The sequence below is a fragment of the Petaurus breviceps genome, unplaced genomic scaffold, assembly GCF_028583685.1.
Source record: "Petaurus breviceps papuanus isolate PSGF00001 unplaced genomic scaffold, PetGlider_PUasm1.0 37, whole genome shotgun sequence".
NCBI lineage: Eukaryota > Metazoa > Chordata > Mammalia > Diprotodontia > Petauridae > Petaurus > Petaurus breviceps.
Window position 1 is genome coordinate 24849807 of NW_027186296.1, and position 22389 is coordinate 24872195.

Here is a 22389-nt window from a genome sequence, read left to right on the forward strand (position 1 = left end):
TTAGGAGGACCCAAGTTCAGCCTCAGACACTTAACACCCACACAAAAAAACTAGCCATGTAACCTTGGACAAGTTACAGAACCCCAATTGCCCTCCAAAAGGCCAAAAAAAAAAAAGGTTCCTTAGGGAAAATTTTTTTAGTATGTTAGGATGACATAGTATAACAGCTGTTTATATCTAATCATTTGCTTTTTTAAGTATTCAAGGCAGCTCTAAAAGTTTAAGCTCTCCATTAAATATTCATTGCAATCTCCTTTACATAATCAATATTTAGCAAATCCTGTGTTCATTGGTAGTTACATGACCCAGTCTACTGTAATCATGCAAAATTCTCAGTTTTATTTTACGTAGGTAACCTTAGGTAATAGTTAAATCACTAAACTGAAAATGACTATAGAAACATGAACTTAAATTGAGATTAGTCATTTTGTTGGAATAGCATGTATGCCTTGAAATTTGTATTTCAAAAATAAATCACACAGATACTATGGTTAAGAAATATAACAAAAACAAGAGAGGATACTGCTGAAAACCTGTCTAGCAGATTCTCCTTTGGAGAGGAGAAACTTGAACCATCTGTATGTATCCTCTTACTCAATTGTCATTCTAATATAAGAATCCAAAATTAAGGGTTTTCAGTGAAGAATGTCCTTTTTTTTTTCACCAGTAGAAATGAAAAGCAGAAAATGTTACTGTTTTGACAAAACACAAGGGACGCATCATAATATGTACAGTGTGAATAAAAAGCCAGGGGCAGATTTCTATAAGTTATTTTTAAACTTGGGAATTTTATAGTCTTATAAAATAAGTATGTTCAAAATACCATTCTATATATATATATATATATATATATATACCATTCCATATATAAATTTCTGGATGGTTTTAAAAGAAATGCTAATAAAATTTCATCTATGTATTAGGGAAGAGGAGAAAAATAAATTTTACGATTCTACATTTGACAATATTTTTTAAGACAGAATATTTTTTGCGTCCATAATTCAACCTGGAACTACCTGCAGAAATTCCTACTTAGTAGAAAAAAACCTGCTCATTTCAATTTTTTAACATTATAAAAAAAACTTCTATAATCTGTAGCTATCTATAATATTTAAAAGCTATTCCAATCATATGGTGCTATAGAAACCAACCTGGGTCCATACTGAGGGGAAAATGTGTCACCAAAGAAATGTCTATATATATAGTCATCCAAATCCTCAAACACTCCATGATTATCTACTTGATATTCCTTCATGTCTTCAAGATAATCTTTAACATCATTAACAAAGTCAGTGAACAACATCTGATCATGAATAAAGACACTGTTATGGAAAAACTTATTGATGAATTGCTGAAGTTCTCCCCAGTGATGGAAGTCATTTACTTCTTGCTGCACATATCTTTGCATTAACTGAGTAAATTCATCTATTCTTACAGGGTCTAATACTCTGTTGAAAAGGCTAATAGATTCCTGATGAGCACATTCAAAAACACTGGAACAGCCTTTTGTTAGATGGTGATAATTTTTCACACAGTCTTTATCAGTGGTGCCTTTCTGGGAGTTTGTGTTTTTACCAAATGTTTCAAACTGAACTGGTGGCTTTTTCTGATGACCACATTCAAACACATCAGAAGGGTTTTTTAAAAAGTGGTAATTTTTTACTGAGTCTTGGCTCATGCTACATTTCTGTGAATTTGTGTTCTTCCCAGATGTTTCAAACTGAACTGACTTTTGTTTTCTTCCTGATCTTGCCATGTTGGGGTTTTTAGGATACGTGTTTTTCAAAGGTGGTCTAGGTTGAGGATGCAAATATTCACGATAAACAGTTTTTGCTTTTTTAGTAGCTTCATCTCTTTTATCTCCAAATTTTTTATTCCGTTTTTCATCAAAGATATTTTTGGTGGTATCTTTGAAATGGCTGAAAGTAGACTTAACAGAATCTGAAAATTTTTTCAAGTTTTCCTTAACAGCTTCTTTAGCCTGTTTAATCTTTTCTTTATGGTGCCTTACAAACTCCTTTGTTGAATTCTTCATGGCATCAAAAGTTTCCTTAACCGAACCAAATAAGGTATCTTTAGACTTCTTAGCCTTGTTAGTTCCCTTGCTACCTTTATTTTTCTCGTTGTTTTCTTGTCTTCCACTTTGGTCTTTTGCTTCAACATATAATCTTTCCCACAAATCCGATCGTTGTTGTTCAAAGTTTAGCTTCGATTCCAACTCTGTTAATCTTCCTCGTAAAAGTTCTATTTCCTTATTTTCAGCCAATGTATTGGGAGAATCTGTATCACCTGATGACTGCTTACTGCTTAAAAGATCCAGTTCTTCCCTTAAGGCAACGGTAGTTTGTCGTTCTTTTTCTAGTTCCTTCCTTAGCATCTGTGCTTCTGCCAAGAGAGTCTCCTTCTGACTGAGAAAGCTATTAGTCTTTTGCTTTTCTTTTTCTAAATGCTGTTTAAGTTTTTGATTTTCAGAAACTATCAATTCAGTACTCGTTTCTTTATCTTCCAAATTCCGAATCTGTTCCCTTAGTTTCCTTAACTCTTCCAGTAAAGAGGAAAAAGCTTTTTCTTCCTTCTCCAGAGACATTCTTAAATGCTGGTTTTCTGTAGCAAGGCTTTTCTTCTGTGTTTCAAAGGCGATCTTTTCTACCTCGGTAAGCCTCAAACATGACGCAAGATTTTCTCTCAGTGACTAACATTTTTAAAAAGAAAAAAAAATGGTTTTAAATAAAGACTTCAATATTGTTTATCTAATGATATTTTTAAAAACTTTGTTACCTTTATTATAACTCTAAGCAATGTTTACTTTTGCCACATGCTATACAGTATAAGAATTTTATAATATTAGCCTAGAGATATAAAGTATTCCCATGTCATTTATTTACATTTAACTACCACAATTATTTACATTTAACTACCATAGTTATCTACCTAAACAAAATCTTCTGGCAGGCCATATTACAGCTCCTAATATTTTAATATATAATATTAATACAGAAACCTTATCATTACTAACTTTCCTCACTTAATTGTAGGGGGAGATGTATATGTGTGAAGATAAAAAAAAGGTCAAATGCTCAGAATGAGCCCTGCCTTTGTTGTTGTTACAATATGTAAACTGTATACCAACAAAGTCACACTCACACACTAATCCATTTGTTTGTTGTCACCTGCTGGTTCTATTCTACCACTACCAGATTCCTTTAACATTAAATGACAAAGGAAGAAATTCCTAAATGCTGGTAGAGCTGCATGGGCATAGCAGGCTACTTATCTGCCTAATTAGCAACCCCTGTTACTTCTAGAAGCAAAGGGCTTGTTACAGCCCCTTAACTCCCTTTGGGAAAGAAAGTGCTTCTGCTTGAGGAACATCTCAAGAAGTTTGCCACATAACCAAGAGAAGCTTTCCACAGCTAGAAGATGTTACGGACAGACACCTCTCATCTTTGTTGAGAACTTGAGAAAACCAGTCACTTATCCTGGCCCACAAGAAGGCCTGACAGAGAATCTGGGGGAGCAGATGTAGATAAAACCAGTTGTACTTTCAAAGGTTTCATATAATGAACTACTAAATGTAAACTAAGTGGGTAAAAACTTTATGTATAAAATATTAGCACACTTCCCTTAGACAAAGTACATTTTGATGAAGGCTTGGGTTCATAAACTTTGTGAAGTGTAGCAGTACTCTTATCTACACATCTAATTTACCCACCTAACATATCTATAGAATTTCAGAAATATCTTCTGAAGGATTTCCCTACTTAATTCATTCTATATGAATGAGGTTAGTATGGAATGATTTATGCCCGAAATGCTTTCCCTTTTTATGTATGTGTAAGGGTTATGGGATTTAAAGATCTCCCATGCCCCATGGACGTGCTGACATAGCAGAGCAAGAGAAAGTGAAAAGCCGAGCTAACGGTCCTGAGGTTGGCAGTTGGTGGCGGTTGCCTTTTTTTTTTTTTTTTGAGTTAGGACTCCGGCTGAGCACTGCCAGGGGCCGGAGCTGCTGGGAGCGCTCTTCCAGGACACTGGGTGGTTGCTGTGAGTGGGGAGAGGAGGACCTTTGCCTGAGGTAGCCTGTTCTGTTTTAAAGGCTTGAAAATGTGGGTGCTTTCTACTTTATCTACCTGTGCCAATATCATAACTACTCTGATGGCTTTCACTTTCTGGTTTTGGGACTCAGTCTTTTGGTATCTTAATAAATTTTCCAGTTTATTTCCCCAAATGGCAAACCTGACGTATTTTGTGATGGATAATTATATCAGCATATTTGTAATCTCTATAGGCATTGTGAATATGGCATTGCTGATACAGTATGTCACTCTGAAACTCTTAGTGTCTTCAAGGTACTCTGGGCACAGCCTTCAGGAATCATAGGTCTCCTCTATACCATGAAAAGGCATTAAAGTAAGACTTCAGTGGAGGGTTTGTTGGTCATACCATGGTTTTAACTGAAAACCTGTATTTTTAGTCAATGACTTATTTCAAGGGGAAATATAACAAATTATCAAATATTCAATGGTATTAAGAAACTGAAAAGATTATTAGTCCTAGAGGAGTTATTAAAGACTCCTAAGTGAGTCTTTATAATAAAGTAGTAGGAGCTGTACTAGTTTTATGTAGACAACTAAGGCCACTGGATGGCAATATTTGGTATGCTAATTAGTCAATAAAGTACTTGTCTAATTACCAATCTGTATAATGACATCAACTGAATTGCTTTTATAAATTTTATGTTAGCCTTATACTCTATTTGCAAACGCTCTGTCTTCAAAAGTTTTTCTTTATGTAGCATGCTCATAACTGAAAAAAATTTAGAGGAAACATTATACCCACCTTATCACCAGAAGACCCTTGTTCTTGCTGACACTGATAAAGATAATCCTTCATACCATTCAGTTCTTCAGCATGTATCTTTCTGACTAGTTCCTGACGTTTTTGAATCTGAATAGTGCCTAAAACAATATTAAATTCCTCTTTATATATATCAAACAAAACTTTATAATTTGTAACTTCATTTTCCATTTAAAAAATCAATTATTTTACCCAAAGGGCAGTAAAATCCCATTTATCCAGACTGTAGTGGGAAAATTTGGTGTCCTAGTAAACTAAATGTTAATATATCCTGCAATTCACAATTTTCAAAAACTGAAAAAAGAAAATTATAATAATTACTAAAAGTATGCTGAACATAATTTAATACTTAACATAATCTTCATTATGAACTCTGTGTCCGTACATGTACAGACATGAACAATGTGTTGTGTTTTTCCTTTCTGATTTTGCTTGACTGTTCTTATTGCGGCAAGAGAGCTATTTGGAGCAGGGAATATAGTCTGTAGGTAGTGACTGCAAAAGGGGGGGGTAGGAATCAGTGAAATAAAACTTCTTTCTGTATGTTAAGTTTAAAATATAAACTATCAACAAGGTTGGCTTCATATGCATTATTTTTCATCAGTTTTGAATATATTGAAATGTTCATCTGTGTAAGTTCATCATAAAGAATTTTTTTAAATGTATATGTCAGAATACAGTACTTGAAAAATTCTAGTTATATGAACTTTTTGGCGGCTTGGCATCTGGATAAATGAGGTTACTGGAGGAGTAAATGTTCATTAATGACAAAAGAGAATAAGCTAAGTTAAATTTCATTAAGTTTTCATGTACATCCATAGGAGAGTGATGTTTATTTTTTTATGACAACAAAATAAAGAAAAACTTATAGGGTTCCATTTTGGTGTGTTTTGTTTTTGAAAACCTCTGTGAGGAAGAAAGTAGTATTGCTCTCCTTTTACATAGGCAGAAGATGAGGCCCAAAAAGTCTTGAATGGGCATACCTCATTTTATTGTACTTTGTAGATATTACATTTTTTTATAAATTGAAGGTTTGTGACAACCGTGTGTCAGCAAGTCTACTGGAGCCATTTTTCCAATATGCTCATATGTCTCTGTGTCATATTTTGCTAATTTTCTCAATATTTCAAACTTTTTCCTTATTAATATATGTCATGGTGATCTTTGATCAGTAAAACTTTGACGTTACTATTGTAACTGTTTTGAGGTGCCAAGAACTGAGTCCATAGAAAATGGCAAACTTAATAAATGTTGCATGTGTTCTGACTGCTGCACCAACAGGCCATTCCCCATCTCTCTCCCTCTCCTCCAGTCTCCCTATTCCCTGAGACACAGTAATATTGAAAACAGGCCAACTAATAACATTACAATGGCCTCTAACGTGTTCAAGTGAAAGGAAAAGTAGGATATAGGGAAATTTCATTGTTGTCTTATTTTAAGAAATTGCCACAGACACACCCCAACCTTCTGCAATCACTACCCACATCAGTCAGCAGCCAACAACATCAAAGCAAGACCATCCACCAGCAAAGAAGATAATAACTCCCTAAAGGCTCAGATGATGTTTTGCATTTTTTAGTAATATTTTTATATTAAGGTATGTACATTTTTTAGACATAATGCTATTACACACTTGATAGACTGCAACTTAGTATAAACATAACTTTTATGTGCATGGGACAAGAAAAAAATTCATGTAACCTGCTTTATTGTGGTGGTCTGGAACAAAACCTGCAATATCTCTGAGGTATGCATGTTATGTGTTTGCAATATAAGCCAAGAATGGAAATACAATTTAATTTTCAGTTCTATTTTTCCATAATGTATATGTTATAAATGCAGCCCAAAAATAGGGAAGGGAGAAAAACCAAATATTAGCATAATTCCACTAAAAGTTAATTTTGGCAGGGTCCCATGTAAATCCTCAGGTATGGAACTCTTAGAAAAGCCACAGCTCTACTGTACTCTCAGAAGGAACAAAGAGCTTAGGCAAAATAAAAGCTGACATATCTATCTGCTTTAAAATATACTATGCAAACTGCTTAGACATACATGCTACACACATGCTGCTACATGCTTCATGCATACAAAAATCCCACAATTTAATACGGTTAAAAAATGCATTTGGTAAACTCATTTTTAATCTTCTAAATTTTATATAATGAAGTTATCACCAAATAGGTGCTTTGGCAGAAAGCAACAAGATGTTGCATCAGTAACTGATTCCTATTTTCATTAATATTTCTCCTTTTTTCTTTTTGAAGTACAAAGGAGAGTAATAAGATAAAGTAATAGAGAAAAGCAAAAAATTCTGGTATATCTTAGTAAAGGACCTAAATAAAAATGCCAGAAAAGACCTATTTGTCAAGTAAAAAGTTTAACATTAATCAAGTATAACTGGTATGTGTACCTTTTTCATTTACCTTTTTCAATACAGAAACACCTAAAATGTTCATCTATCTATTACCATTCTTTTGCTTCTGATATCCTTTTAATCCCCCCAAATCTATCAACTTTACTTACAAAGAAACTATTTCCATCCTTTGTCCCACAATGAAAAGGAAATCTCATTTTATGTTGTAACGATACATATTTACTTAAAATTGAAGCGGGACATGAGGTTAGAGATCATCCGGCCTAATCAGCCCCTTCATTTGAGATGTGAGAACACTGAGGATCAGAGAAATGAAATTATATATGCTCTTCACAGAGCACATATTACATACTTCACAGAGGTGTAAAACCTAGGTGTACTGTCTTGTAGTCAAGTATTCTTTCAATTACATCATGCCAGCTCCCTGTTAATAGCCTTTTTCATTATTTTCTTATTTCAAAAAAATTTTTTTGCTTTTTGGAGGGCAATTGGGGTTAAGTGACTTGACCAAGGTCACACGGCTAGTTTTTTGTGTTAAATGTCTGAGGCCGAATGTGAACTCAGGTCCTCCTGACTCCAGAGCCACTACTCTGTTCACTGCACCACCTAGCCGCCCCTCTTATTTCAATTTTTAAAAGACTGGAATGGGGGAGGTAAAATGTCAGGCCAAAAACAAATAAAAACAAACCTGCTTCTGGAGTCAGAGGAGCAATATTTGACTTTGCTACTTTATACCTGTGTAATCTTGAGCCAGTCTCTGTGGGTCTCAATTTTTTTATCTAAAATGCTGGGGGATAGTCTCCAAGAACACTTTCAACTCTAAATCCCATAAATTCAGTGAGATCAGGAACTCTCTCACTTTTTTGTCTCTGCACTGAGATATTTGTAAAGCATTTACTGCTTTGCTATTGGTACTTAATAAATACTTATTCTCCCCTTTCTTTAGCATCTTGTCTTTATAATATAGAAGTTTAACAAATGTTTGTTGAATTTAGTCCTTTTTATTAATAAAAAGAAGAATAAGGGGTCATTTTCTATAGGACTTTTAAGGGCTAATTTAAGTCACATTGCAGAATCAACTGATTGATTTCATCTGATAAAAAGTAATGTCATGGGGCGGTTAGGTGGCACAGTGAATAGAGCACCCGCCCTGAAATCAGGAGGACCCAAGTTCAAATCCAGCCTCAGACACTCAACACAAAACTAACCGTGTGACCTTGGGCAAGTCACTTAACCCCAATTGTCCTGCCCTTCCCCCTCCAAAAAGCAAAAACAAAACAAACAAAAAAGTAATGTCAGATACCAGCCAAGAATGCAGAAAAATAATCTTCTGTGAATTTCAGCAGTCATTCATAAAATAATTCTTTTCATACTTAGTCTAGTCAAACTTAGTGAGCTACCTGGAAGTGCCCTGTAATCTAATCAAAACCAAATCTTAGAAAACTCTTAACAAATCAATGAAAAAGTGCTTCATGATAGCTAAAAACATTTTCAGACTACCAAAGCTGATTTACAGTATTTTTTTTTTTTTTTACTAAAAACTAATTTCTGGACTGCTATACTGAAATAGAGAGATTTAATTTGATAAAAACAATTCAAGTCACCAGGCTCAGTTTACAAAGATGGATAGAGAAAGAATGATAAAACAATTTAACACCCCCTACAGAGTATTTTACTTAAGTTAAATTAAATTAAACTATCCCAATTTCTAGTGGCTACTAGTACTGCTTAATGAGAAGTGATTAAGACTGGTCTATGATGTGCCAATGTGTCTGTGATAATGTTGTGGAAAATCCTTCGACTAATGCAAACTACCTAATGCTTCCCTAATGGATTCCTGTCAACCAATGGATTGCCCATAGGCTTCCAATATGAAGACTTAAGAGTTCTGTTGGCCTGAAATAATACCACTTTTTCATATTATTAGTACATCATAATATCTTAAAAACAATTTGTGGAAGTGATGCTTATCAATTGGGGAAAGGCTAATTTAAACAAGTTGTGTTGTATGAAGGTAATGGAATACTACTGTGCTATAAGAAATAATGAACAGGTAGACTTCAAAGAAACCTGGAAAGACTTATAGGAACTGATGCTGAGTGAGGGAAGCAGAACCAAGAGAACACTGTACACAGTAACAGCCATAGTCTGAAATGACTGCTTTGATAGATTTAGCCTTTCTCAGCAATGCAAGAACCTAAAACAATTCCAAAGGACACATGATAGAAAATGCCAGTCACATCCAGAGAAAGAACTATGGAGTCAGAATGCAGAAGGAAGCAGACAATTTTCTTTTTTGTTTCATTCATTATATTCTTCTATGCAACATGACTAATGTGAAAATGTTTAATAGGAATGTATTGCAAGACTGCAGATTGAAAGCTGTCTTGGGCAGGAAGGGGGAAAGAAGGGGAACAAAATTTTTAAATTTATGGAAGTGAATGCTGAAAACTAAAAATAATTTAATTTTTAAAAAAACACAATTTATGGGGGAAGGCTACCTTGGACCCAAGATAAATAAAAACCAAAACTTCTGTCATGTAAAAACTATAGATTACAAAAATACTTAAATTACATATATCCTTGATCCCCTCTCCTCCTGTCTTCTGCAGATCACCCTCACTATAATCCTACCTCTATCTAATCTTCAATCTATTGCTTCCTTTCTGTTGTCTACAGGAAATTCCAAGTCCCTCCCTTCCTTAAAAAACAAAAGCCTTCACTAAGATTATATCATTGTCTCTATGTATCATTTTCTATTTCCCTTCCTCTTCTCAGGTAAATCCTTTTAGAAAGGTTTCTATATTCAGCACCTCTACTTCCTTTCCTCTCCCTTTCTTATTCCTCTGCAATCTGGCTTCATCATTCAACAAACTTTAGTCCTAAATTTCCAATGATTTAACTACCAAACAAATGGCCTTTTCTCAATTTTTGTCCTCTAAATTTCCGCCATTTGACACTGTCAGGCACCATCCCCCCTCTGGCTATATGAGACACTGTTCTCTCTTGGTTCTACTTCTTACCCTTCTGATTCCTCCTTAGTATACTTTGCTGGTTTACTATCTTATGCCCACTGACTATAGGTGTACACAAAGGCTCTCTCTCCCGGGTCCTCTTCTCTCCTCTCTATATAGTTTCCATTTATTCCACAGATCTATAGAGATAACCCTATTCTCTCTCCTAATCTCCAGGAAAGTACCACCAACTTGTCTATTAGACAGTTTTAAATTCTCCATCTTAAAACTTAATTTTGAATTCAAGTCTTCCTGAGTTCAAATCCAGCCTCAGACATTTACTAGCTGTGTGACCCTGGGGAAGTCACTTAGCCCCATTTACCTCATTTTCCTCATCTGTAAAATGAGATAGAGAAGGAAATGGCAAACCACTCCAGAATCTTTGCCAACAAAAAGGGTGGCGGCTAGGTGGCGCAGTGAATAGAGCACCAGCCCTGAAGTCAGGAGGACCTGAGTTCAAATCCAGTCTCAGAGACTTAACACAAAACTAGCCATGTGACCTCGGGCAAGTCACCTAACCCCAATTGTCCTACCTTCCCCCCTCCCAAAAGCAAAAGAATTAAATTTAAAAAAAAAAGACAAAACTAATTACTAGACAAGTAAAACTGAGCTAATATGAACTTCACCAGAAGTCAAAACTGTAAAACTATTCAAGTTCTATTCTGTTTTTCCTCTTCTTCCCCCTACTATCTATCTATAAGCTTTACTCAACACCTCCTATTCTCTCAGTATTCTATGTAGATAGATATAATCTATTCTTTTGTGATAGCTACAAAGCTGAGAACAGACCTCAAAACAGACTAATAGATGGAATAACACACCTTACGAACTAATTATGACAAAACACACATTCACAAATAACTGTGATAGAAAGCAGAATGTGTTAAGTGCAAAGGACACACAATTCTAAGTCAAGGGCAAAATGTTAGACGAAACTGCTTTCAAGGATGGTGAAGAGCAGGGGGAAAGTAAGACTTGATCGTGAGGTTGCTGTTGAATTGGTCCTTAAAAAAAGGGAAATGTTTTAACAAATGTAGATTGAGGAGAACACATTCCAAGAATCAAGTATAAACAGGATCAAAATGTATGCAAACAAGGAGAAGGCAGAATGGGAATGGTGAACATGCCAAATTCAGATGGTTCAACTGTCAAATATCAAATAGAACAGTATATGAGATTTGACAGTAGAATGGAGTAAACTTTTGAAGGGCTTTGAATGCCAAGATCAGGAGTTGTACTGAACAGAATGTTCTATAGGCCTACGGAATCAAAGGCAGTAAAAAGTTTTTAGGAGAGACAATTTGATCACAGCAGGGAGTTAAGTAGATGACTTGGTCAGTGATGAGAAAGATGGACTGGAAAGGGCAAAAAGGGAGACTTGAAGACCAGTTAACAGGCCATAATGATAGCGTGATAAGAAATTAGGGAATGAACTAGGATGGTTTCAGTAAGAATAGAAAGGAAGAAGGGATTCAAGATAGGTTTTGGAGTAGAATCAAAAGTATATAGCATTTGACTAAACATGGAGGATAAGAGCAAGGGAATCTAACATGGCTGCGTAACTGAGAACAGTGGCATCATCAATAGAAATACTAAAATGAAGGGCAAAAACAGGTCAGTAATGGTTGTGGTATTATGGAGATGAGAAGAACTCTTCATTATCTTGGTGATCTTCATTTATTCTCAAATCTGCACTTTCTGTTCTGAGCTAAAGATACACATCTCCCAACCAGCTATAGAGCATCTCCACCTGGAAGGAACCACCACCAGTATATTAAACAGAATATTTCCAAAGCCATACTTGTGACTTTTTTGCCCTAAATGTATTCCTTTTCTCCCCCACTAGTTTTATCAATGCCAATAACTTAATATTCCATATTAGAAATGCTGATGTTAAATATGACACAAAAGGGATGGGAACTGAACCTGTGATTTCATCTGTACAGGGAATTTCCAGATAAAGAAGCTTCCCTCTAGAAATGCAGGTCAGAACTTTCTCTGCTACTTACAAATTTAAGTGACTTGTCCAGGGTCTCAGTCTCACAGGAGTTTGTATCAGAAGCAAGACCTGAGCCTAGGTTTTCCTGGCCACAAGGCAAGTAAAATATCCATTAAGCCATGGTGTTTCTCAATCTCTGACATGTCTTAGTTATTTTTAAGGGCAAAGGAGTGGCCCAGATCCTCTCTCATCTCTCACATACAACTGGTTGCCACAAACAAAATAGTAGTTTCTTGGAAAATGGAATATGTAGGGGAGTATGATCATAGGATCACAGATTTAGGACTGGAAGGGACCTTAGAAGTCATAATTTATGTTAGGATACTTGCAGTGCAGTAGGGGTGGAAAGGCAGAGTCAGGAGATGTTATAGAGATATAATTGATATCTCTAATTCGTTTCTTTATTAGAATGATCTATGTATGTCTTATTTTATAAGTGAAACAAAGACAGTATTCAAAGAATCGAAAATTCCTATCACTCAGAGAGTAATGGAGAAAGCACCTGGTGGGTATGTGCAGGCTGCAATATAACACAAATGAGAAACTTTGAAAAGCAAGAGATCAGATGTTATCAGGAAAATATATGATAGAAAAAGAAGAGGCCATTCATGAAGAGAGGATGTGGGATGGCAAATGGATAGTCCAAGTACTCAGGAGTATGAATGAAGAAAAAGTGAGCAAACTCTCTAACAATGCACTATGAAGAATTTATAGGATAACATGGAGAACGTCACACAAGATAGACAGGCAAGGATGGGTTATAAATTGCATCTTAGGAGAAACCATCCAAACTGATAAAACCATAGAACCTTGTATTTATGTATATCCTATATCAGCATTAGACTATAAGCTCCAAAATACTGGAGACTACTTCCTATGTTTGCTATCTCTGCACAAACCTAATATTGTGCAATACTTTTTATGCAATTTATACATGCAATACTATTTATGGAATTTGTGAAATTTTGCTATAGTGGAATACACTGAATTTGAGGTGCTGATTAAGTATACAGATAGAGCTATCCAGCAGAAAGAAATATAGAATTCAGTTCTGGAAATAGGTTGGATATAGATCTGAAATATACATATATATGTATGTATATCTGAAAGGTAATGGCTAAGGTGAGAGTAGACACCATCAACAAAGGTGAGAGTGTAGGAAAAAGATAAGGGTCAAGCATAGAACACTGAAGGACACTTAAATTAAGCCTCAGGATGATGGATTATCAAACAGGAAATGATCAGTAACAATAAATGTTTCTTCTAACTATGGTCATGGAAGATAAGGGCTAAAACCCCTGGATTAGAAAGTAATTAGTAACCTTTGGAAGGGCTGTGAGAACTGGGAGGAAAAGGACTAAAAATTTAAATAATGAATAATTCCCATCTATGATCATGTTAAATATATAGAATGTGAATAAAATACAGGCTAGGAACATAAAGTTACATTCTTCCCACCACTGTGGCTTCTATATAATTCAAATGTGGCCTATACACATGGCATTAATTTTCAATGTACACCTGTACTATTTTTTATTTCAAAGACTTCATTTTGGAGATGTATCCTACATTCAGACCACTAATCCACTAAGATTATATTAGAGAGTTTGGGTGGGTTGGATTCTGCATTTATGTGCCTAAGTATACCAGAACTTTCTACATCCAAATATGTGTTTCCTTCAAAGCAATCCTTGAGGGTACATTATCTGTTCCAGTGATACTGCCACTAGACCAAAAATATTTTTGGAATTACTTTTCTGGAATAGTCTGCAAAGACTATAGAATATTACTTAGAACATTTTGAACAGATATTCAAATGTTTGCCCTTGAGCATGAATTTAATTTTTGAATATAGCCAAGTGTCATGGATAATCTATCTAAGTCATACAGTGTTTGGGTCCAATGATAAAACTAAAAGTACTGAATGTATTTGTTTCGTCTGTTTATTTTTTGAGTGCTCAAACTGTCTCTACAGATGACTTCAAAAAGCAATGGCCACAGCACTGGAATACAAATACAGTCTCCCAGCAGTAATCACTTTGAAGAGCAACACTTATTTGACTTTATAAATTCTGGTACTTTTTTAAAGTCATTCATTACTTTACATTATACTCATTACATTACATTATAGTTATCCTTATACTCTCATCACCAAAAAAAACAATTTAGGAGTGTAGGTCATAATTACAGAAAAATTAGTTGCAAGATCTTATTATGGGTAAATACATAGGTAAATATGAATGTTTTATCACTCCTAAGCACTGAAATACCATTTATATAAATTTTTTTAAATAGAGAAAGAGTTCTTAATCAACAGGTACTTTTTCTTTCTAAGTATTTTAAATTTTTTTACCAAATGCTTAAAAGCCATGCAATTTGTGGGTATTTAAAGCCACTTGAGTTAATCGTTAACTCTGATATTTTCTGGTATTAAATTTTTCTTTAAGCAAGAGAATAAAAGATATTTCTTATTACCTGCAGGTTTACCTGTGGAAAGACAACATTTTATTCAAATAAAAACCAGTAAGTCCATCAGTTAACTGTTAAAACAATTTTAGATATACAAATATACATACACATGAAAATATGTGAAGTATCTGAGGAGGAATACCTTCAGAGGACAGAAGGAATGGGAATTGTCATTAATAATTTGAGGGTGAGGGAGGGAGAAGAGTCTGGAGCATTCTGGAGAAATAATCATATAAGCTGGCCTTTAAAGGATGAATAGGAATTAAGAGAGGGGAAAGAGGGACATTCTAGGCATGAGATCAAAGGAACAAGAATTATAGTGATAAGTCCCAGTGTGAAAATGCTTTCCTCCAACACAAATCCCAGTCAAACTATGTGATTTAGTAATTCAGAGGGCGCTGCCTGAGGCACATAAAGGTTGAGTGATGGGAGGCTGTGGAGTGGAAATAAGGGACATAAAGTTTGTGTGAGAGGTAGGATTTGAACCCAGATCTTTTAAAATACACTATACCTGTCGACCCTGTCTACATACAGATATACAAAATATAAAATAATATGTATAAAGTGCTTTGCAAACCTTAAAGCACTATGAAAATGACAGTTATTATTAATTTGACCTATATTGTTCATAGCCCATTATAAAAACCTTCTGCTGAGTATTCAAATTGCAATATCATTGTACTAAGTTTTAATAGCTTGGAATGCTCAAGATAAGTCATCCACTAGGCTTGGAAATTTTTGTTATACAATAATTTTAATAACTTTTAAGCTAAATATTAGAAGTAAAGGATGAGATTATTTGATTGTAGCTTTACAGCAAAATATGTATAAATTTTGTTCTTTATGCTACATAGTGGTGCTAGTATTTTGTTGAATATATATAAAATATCCAGAGGAAAAAAAAAGATTGGCTTACATACCTTTCCCCTCCCAATTAAAAAGTCCTGTACAAGTAACCGTCTGGAAGGCCATATCTATATGTCCCTTTGAAAATTCACAATAGGTGGGCATAATGACATAGATGTACTAAGAGGCATCTATAAGAAATTAAACCTTGGAGGATGTGTAGCAATCTATCAATACACTGAGGATTTAGGAGTATATAATTTCTTTTATTAGAACTACACAAAGTTTTTCTGGTAATCCAAATAGTATCTGTTTATTTCCTAACTCAACAGAACTGCAAATTACTTTAGCTCGGGGGCAGCTAGGTAGTAGCACAGTAAATAGAGCACTGGCCCTGGCATCAGGAGGACTTAACACTTACTAGCCATGTGACATTGGACACTCTGAGTACATTTGAATTCTCTGTCAAAGACTCCAAATGTTAAAGGAGACAGTGTGCACTTTGAACCTTTCTATTCTTTGTTTGGGAGAGGCAACACATTGTGATGAAATTAAAATAACTATTCAAATTTTATCTCTCAGTTATTGGCTATGTAAGCTTGAAAAAGGTTACTTATCTTCTCTGAACCTCCATATGCTTTTCCTGTAAAATGAGGCTAATACTTTGTACTACCTACACTCACAAGATGAGTGAGGGAAGCACTTATAAATTTTAAGATGCCACATAAACGGATTGTTAGAACACAAAGAAAATCTGAGCAGAATAATTATGCTGACAATGGTACCCTAAGAGAAATGGCTAAGTGTTCAAGAAGTTTCCTCCACTGTTTCACTTAAATTATAGATGCTATGCACTTTATGAGCAATTTGGTACACTGGAAAACTGATGATATATTAAAATATGGGGAAGTCATAAGGAAACATCCTAAAGTTTACTAAATCATAGCAACAGTGGTAGTCAAAATGTTATACCTACACATAAACAGTAAGACAGAGGTAATAGTGGGGCGGCTAGGTGGCGTGGTGAATAGAGTACAGGCCCTGGAGTCTGGAGGAACTGAGTTCAAATATGGCCTCAGACACTTAACACAAAAAACTAGCCATGTGACCTTGGGCAAGTCACTTAATCCCAAATGCCCTCCAAAAAGCAAAAAAAAAAACAACACAGAAATAGGCAATAGTATGAGATTTAAAATCAGTCAAATGTCTTAAAAGCAGTTCACAAACAGTTCATGATCTTCACACTATTCCCAAGGGCATGATGCTAGGATGACTAATTTAATTACTACAGTTACTATAATAATTATTTTGCTCATAACATTATAGTCATCATTATAGCAAAAAATCTGTATTTTTAATCCTACCTAAAAATGGACAAGTATCTTTTCATAAAATACGATGAAAATACTAATAAGCCCTTATAACATGTATAATACTTAATACTTTTCGTGGCACATCTATCATTTGGACCATTCTATCACATTAACCATGTGAGAGAGGTACAGGTTTTATATATGTCCACATACATATACATATGCATATATATATATTATTAATAGGTATTATCCTATTTTAAAAACAGCCCAAGGAGCTGAAGTATCATAACCACATTAATTCTTCTAATCATAGAATCACTACTAAGTAGGACACAGACCTGATCTCTCTCTATTGCAACATCAGCCTGCTCATAATAGACTAATTCTTAATTCTTACCATAGAAATGTCCAAAACCCATGCTGACGGCAATCACCAAAGCTAGTATGATACATTTGTTGAGGCCGCTACTGAAGTGGCGCTGCTGCACCTGTTCCTTGGGAGAGTCAGATTCATGTTCATTAGGTGGTCTATCCTCAGATTCTGAACAAGAAATTGTCTTCTTTCTAGCACGTCGTCTTCTCATTGCAAGACTTGGTTGATGACTTGTTTCATCACTACTGGACTCATCATCAGTAGGCCGAGATGGAAATACTATTAAAATTTAAAAACAAATTGTTACAAGATGTGAAAAATAGTTCTAAAAATTTTCCAGCAATATATAGCACTGAAAAGTACTATATGATGCTTGATTTTTGACATATGTATTCCACATGTATTTCAAGAAGGGGGGTGTTTAGGATTGGAGGGAAGAAGTATCTCTAAAGACAAATTCATTGACCCCAGGTACGTTCTTTGTTCCATTTCCCACTTGTGGAAAAGTAATCATTCCATTCTTGTCTACTCTTAGTTCTCCAATAGGAATAAAGCTTATAAGTTATGTTCATTCAAAAGTAAACTGAAAACACTTTGTCAATTTGATCTCAAGGAGAGACAAAGTTAGAGGAAAAAATATAGAAAAAAAATGTACTACTAGATACATACCCAACAAATTTACAAGGTACAGACAATGCACACTTCATTTCCATCATTCCATTATCAAGGCCAGGACATTTATGTTATCAGAAACTAGAAAAATTTTCCCTGAATTTCCTACTCTTACTAGACAAATGTAATTTTACCAATTACCAGATGTTGGTAAAACAAAGGAAAAAGCAGTATTCAGTATCAGAAATAGCTCTTCTGTAAGGTAGCAGCACATGATAATTATAAATCTACAAATGAAAATGAAGTAATCTAGACTTCCAAAGGAAAGCTACATGAACTTAAAAGATCTCTACTCGAGGAACTTTTACTTTTCTTTTCCAAAGGCTTCCCCATCATATTGTCACACTTCTTTTTCCTCCTGAGTTTCAGTTCAATGAATGAATCAACAATTCAGTGTGATACATAGCAGCAGACTGTTATAAACTTAAACATAAAGTTATAAAATGAAAAATAATGTCTACAATCCAATAAGGAGAAAGATTAGGGGAAGAAAAAATCATGAAATTAAATTTGAGAAAATGAGCTCCAAAATAAATATTCATGCATCACATAATTAAGCTGTCTATGCAAGTAACAGTAATAGTCATGCCACAGCCAGTCTGTTAACTTTTTAGGCAATGCTTTTCCAAGGTAGATCATATAGATTCAGTTAACCCTCAGAACTATGAAAACTAATGCAGAGATAAAAGGCACAGATAAACATTTCTAATTTTTCATGACCAAGGGAAAGTAGAGCGAAATAAGGACATAAGGATCACCTCCAAAGAACATATCCAAGTGAGTTCTATTTTCATGAGCAAAGAGAATTCAAAACAAATCCTTAAGTAAAATAAAGGCTTTCATGGTCATAGTCTGAATGGATCATGTAAAGTCAGACTCCTGTACTTACTGTTAAGAGAAGTCAAAGTAATATTAAAGAAACATTTTCTAACTATAACTGAATAGACATAAAATAATTTTCTGTTGTATGTCAGCATTTGTACTGCTTGCTAAAAAGTCCTGTATAAACTATTTCAAAAAGCACAGGTCACACACTTCCTCATTCAAAATCTATTTCATCTAACATTGCTTTCCTCTCCAATCCCAAGCAAAATGACAGCTAGAGCAATCATCTGATAAAATGGATTTTGAATTTTAATTGATCCAATTCATAAAATTTAAGCGGGATGGCTAGGTGGCACAGTGAGTAGAATGCCAGCCCTGGAGTCAGGAAGATCTGAGTTCAGATACAGCCTCAGACACTTAACACACACACACACACAAAAACCTAGCCATGTGACCTTCGGCAAGTTACTTAACCCCAAATGCCCTCCAAAAAAAAAAAAGCAAAAATATAAAAATAAATAAAATTTAAGCAACTTAATGACATGCAAAAAACTTAAGCCACACTTGAGTTTTTTAAAAAAAAAATAGAGATAATTTTGAACACTTATTTTAGTATCACAGAGCACAACTAAAGCACTCAATAAATGTGACTAGTTACATTCAGCTCTATAGAAGCTGATTAGATTTAGTCACACCACCTTCAAAGAGTTGGCTTGGAACATGGTGTTTCAGCTGATCATCCCATCCCCTTATGTACTCTGGAATCTTCCACAGCTTCTCCCACCACCTTTCTTTTGTGAATAAACAAGAAAAAAATACTTTTAAGCTTTTGTTATAAGGAATACAAAGGAAAGATTTGGATTTACTTTGGAAAAGTGTCACAACATTAAAATTTAATCCATTTGTACTATAACATTTAACTAGGTCATTATTCATTCTTCTATTTCTTTATTATATTTTTGGCCATACATACACCATCACCACAGACACTAAATACCTGCTTTCTATAACTCTTCCACAGACGCTAAAACATCACTGAGTATTTCTTAACCTTATTCTACTGTTTCTGGTTCCCCTTCAGCAACTTCTAAAAAAATTTATCAAAAAAATAGACTGTTATTGGCACCATAGCACTTTCAAAATAAAAATTATAGTATTTGGTCAACTGAGAAAGATGCTTATGATTCCTGATGCCAACAGGATAGATATTAGTGACAGGGGGGAAAAAAACCCTTACCTGTACAAAATTATAGCAACAGTATTCATGACAGCAAAAACTTTTGGAAAAAAAAACACTTATCTAACAATTGGGAAGAGCTTACCAGTGTTGTGTCTACATAATGTAGTGGAAATTAGCTAATCTCTGTAACCATAGGCAAAATTTCCTTAACTTCTCTGAAACTCAATTTTCTCTACTGTAAATAAAGTGAGGGAATGTACCATCCCAAACATGTTATAAGCGCTTTGCAAGCTTTAAAATTCCATTATATATTAATGGTATGTATGAATGGTATGTCATATGAAATGATAAATATACATAATTTTAAAAATAAGACTTAAGAGGAAGAGAGGCAAGATAAAAAAAGAACACACACACTGATCACAACTATATAATCAATAACAAAAGGAATAAAAGCAAGAAAAAAGTTTAGAAAGGATTATGAAAACAAATAGGATAATTTTGTTATTACCATATTCAAGACAACATACATTTTCAAAACTATAAATTAGTTTAGTTTCATATATAATCATTTTTCTTTTGTTCCTAGTTGTGTTTGCCTATTTTATCAAATACTGTTCCACTCTGTACATGAATTTGCACTACATCATCAATTTGCAAGTCTTAGAGTTGTGGTTTATAAACAATGGGGTACAACTGTATAGTCATGGCTCACTGATGAGAAAAATAATCATCACAAACTACCTATGTTTTTCCACAGACAATATTAGCAAATTACTAGATTTTCTGGATTTCAAAGTATTATCTTAAATTCTTCCTCTCATCTCTGAGAGCTAACTTTGAAAAATGTCACATGCTTTCTGAAATGTTTGGTATGGCTACCATATATCCTGTCTAATGTCACTTGAAAATATTTATCACGAAAATAAACCTCTAAGGTTCTACTATTTTTTTAAGAATGGGTCATATGATGGGGTGGCCAGGTAGCACAGTGAGTAAGAGCACCGGCTCCAGTGTTGAGAAGACCTGGAGATCGAATCCCGGGCTCAGACACTTAGCACCCACCCAGAAACACCTGGCCATGTAACCTTGAGCAAGTTACTTAACCCCAATTGCTTTAGAAAAAAAAAAAAAAAGAATGGGTCATATGGGGTGGCTAGGTGGCACAGTGAATAGAGCACTGGCCCTGGAGCCAGGAGGACCTGAGTTCAAATCCAGCCTCAGACACTTGACACTTATTAGCTGTGTGACCTTAGGCAAGTCACTTAACTCCAACTGCCCTCCAAAAAAAGGCAAAAAAAAAAAAAAAGAATGGGTCACATGCTACATAGGTATATAGAACTCCCAATAAGAAACTCCCTCTCCAATGCAGATTGATACTTGCTCTATAGCTCACATTGTCTTAGAGAGTTGCCCAGGACACAGAGATTAAGTAAATTGAATACAATCATACAACCAGGGTGTGTCAGAGGCAAGACATGAAAAGTTCAACTTTCTTACTGTGTTTAATATAATGCTGTTCTTTCAACAATCTAATACCTGAGAATTTGGAAGAGAAAGTTATAAAGGGGCAGCTAGGTGGCACAATGAATAGAGCACCGGCCCTGGAGTCAGGAGGACCCGAGTTCAAATCTGGCCTCAAAGACTTAACACAAAAACCAGCTGTGTGACTTTGGGCAAGTCACTTAACCCCAATTGCCTTCCAAAAAGCAAAAAAAAAAAGTTATATAAAGTTTGGCAAAAGATTCATATTCACAGGTTCATATTCACAGATCCTTTACCTTTGTAAAGTTCTTACCAGTATCTGGCTGACAGAATGTATACTGGCTACTAGAGGAAGAGCCTAAGTTAAAATCTTCAGGATCTTGAATGTCCTTAACAATTATAGCTTCTTCTTGTGCTCCAATTTCTTCCAACTTAGGTGGTTCAAGGGTAACGATGTCAGAATCATCACTGATAGCACCAAAATAGACATTGTCATCAGGTGACTTTTCTTTCTCTGTCTGAGGAAAAAAATCAAAATATTGTAAATTAGCATACTTCATACAATACTGCCAACATATCAGATACCTAAATACTTACTATCCCCAGGAGAGAGATACAAAAGTAATAAACAGGGTTGGTATAGTGAGGGAGAAGGCACTCTTGCCACAGAAATTTGATTAAGTTTATACATACCTAACTCATAATTTAGAATACCCACAATAAAATATAAATGTAAAAATAAAATGTCTTTTTCATAATAATCTTTGGGTAGAAAATTCAATTAAAACTAATAAAAGAAAGTTCAATTTATTTCATTTTGTTTAAAACAAATTAGGATACCTCAATGATTAACTCTGATAGACTTATCTCTTCTTAGCAATGCAAGGATCTAAGAAAAATCCAAAGGAGTCATGATAACAGTTATCACATCCAGAAAAAGAACTACGAAGTATGAATGCAGATTGAAGCATATTATTTG

General features: G+C 34.7%; 1 protein-coding gene across 2 annotated transcripts in view; it reads right to left on the reverse strand.

The window, feature by feature from the left end:
- CCPG1 (cell cycle progression 1) overlaps positions 1-22389 on the reverse strand; it is a 64207-nt gene that overhangs the window by 2412 nt on the left and 39406 nt on the right. For both annotated transcript variants that reach the window (XM_069098095.1, XM_069098096.1), the window contains 4 exons: positions 21724-21928; positions 17273-17527; positions 4840-4958; positions 1152-2692 (listed from right to left, as the gene is read on the reverse strand). In XM_069098095.1, the coding sequence (XP_068954196.1) occupies positions 1152-2692; positions 4840-4958; positions 17273-17527; positions 21724-21928 (2120 nt within the window). The remainder of the gene's footprint in view (positions 1-1151; positions 2693-4839; positions 4959-17272; positions 17528-21723; positions 21929-22389) is intronic.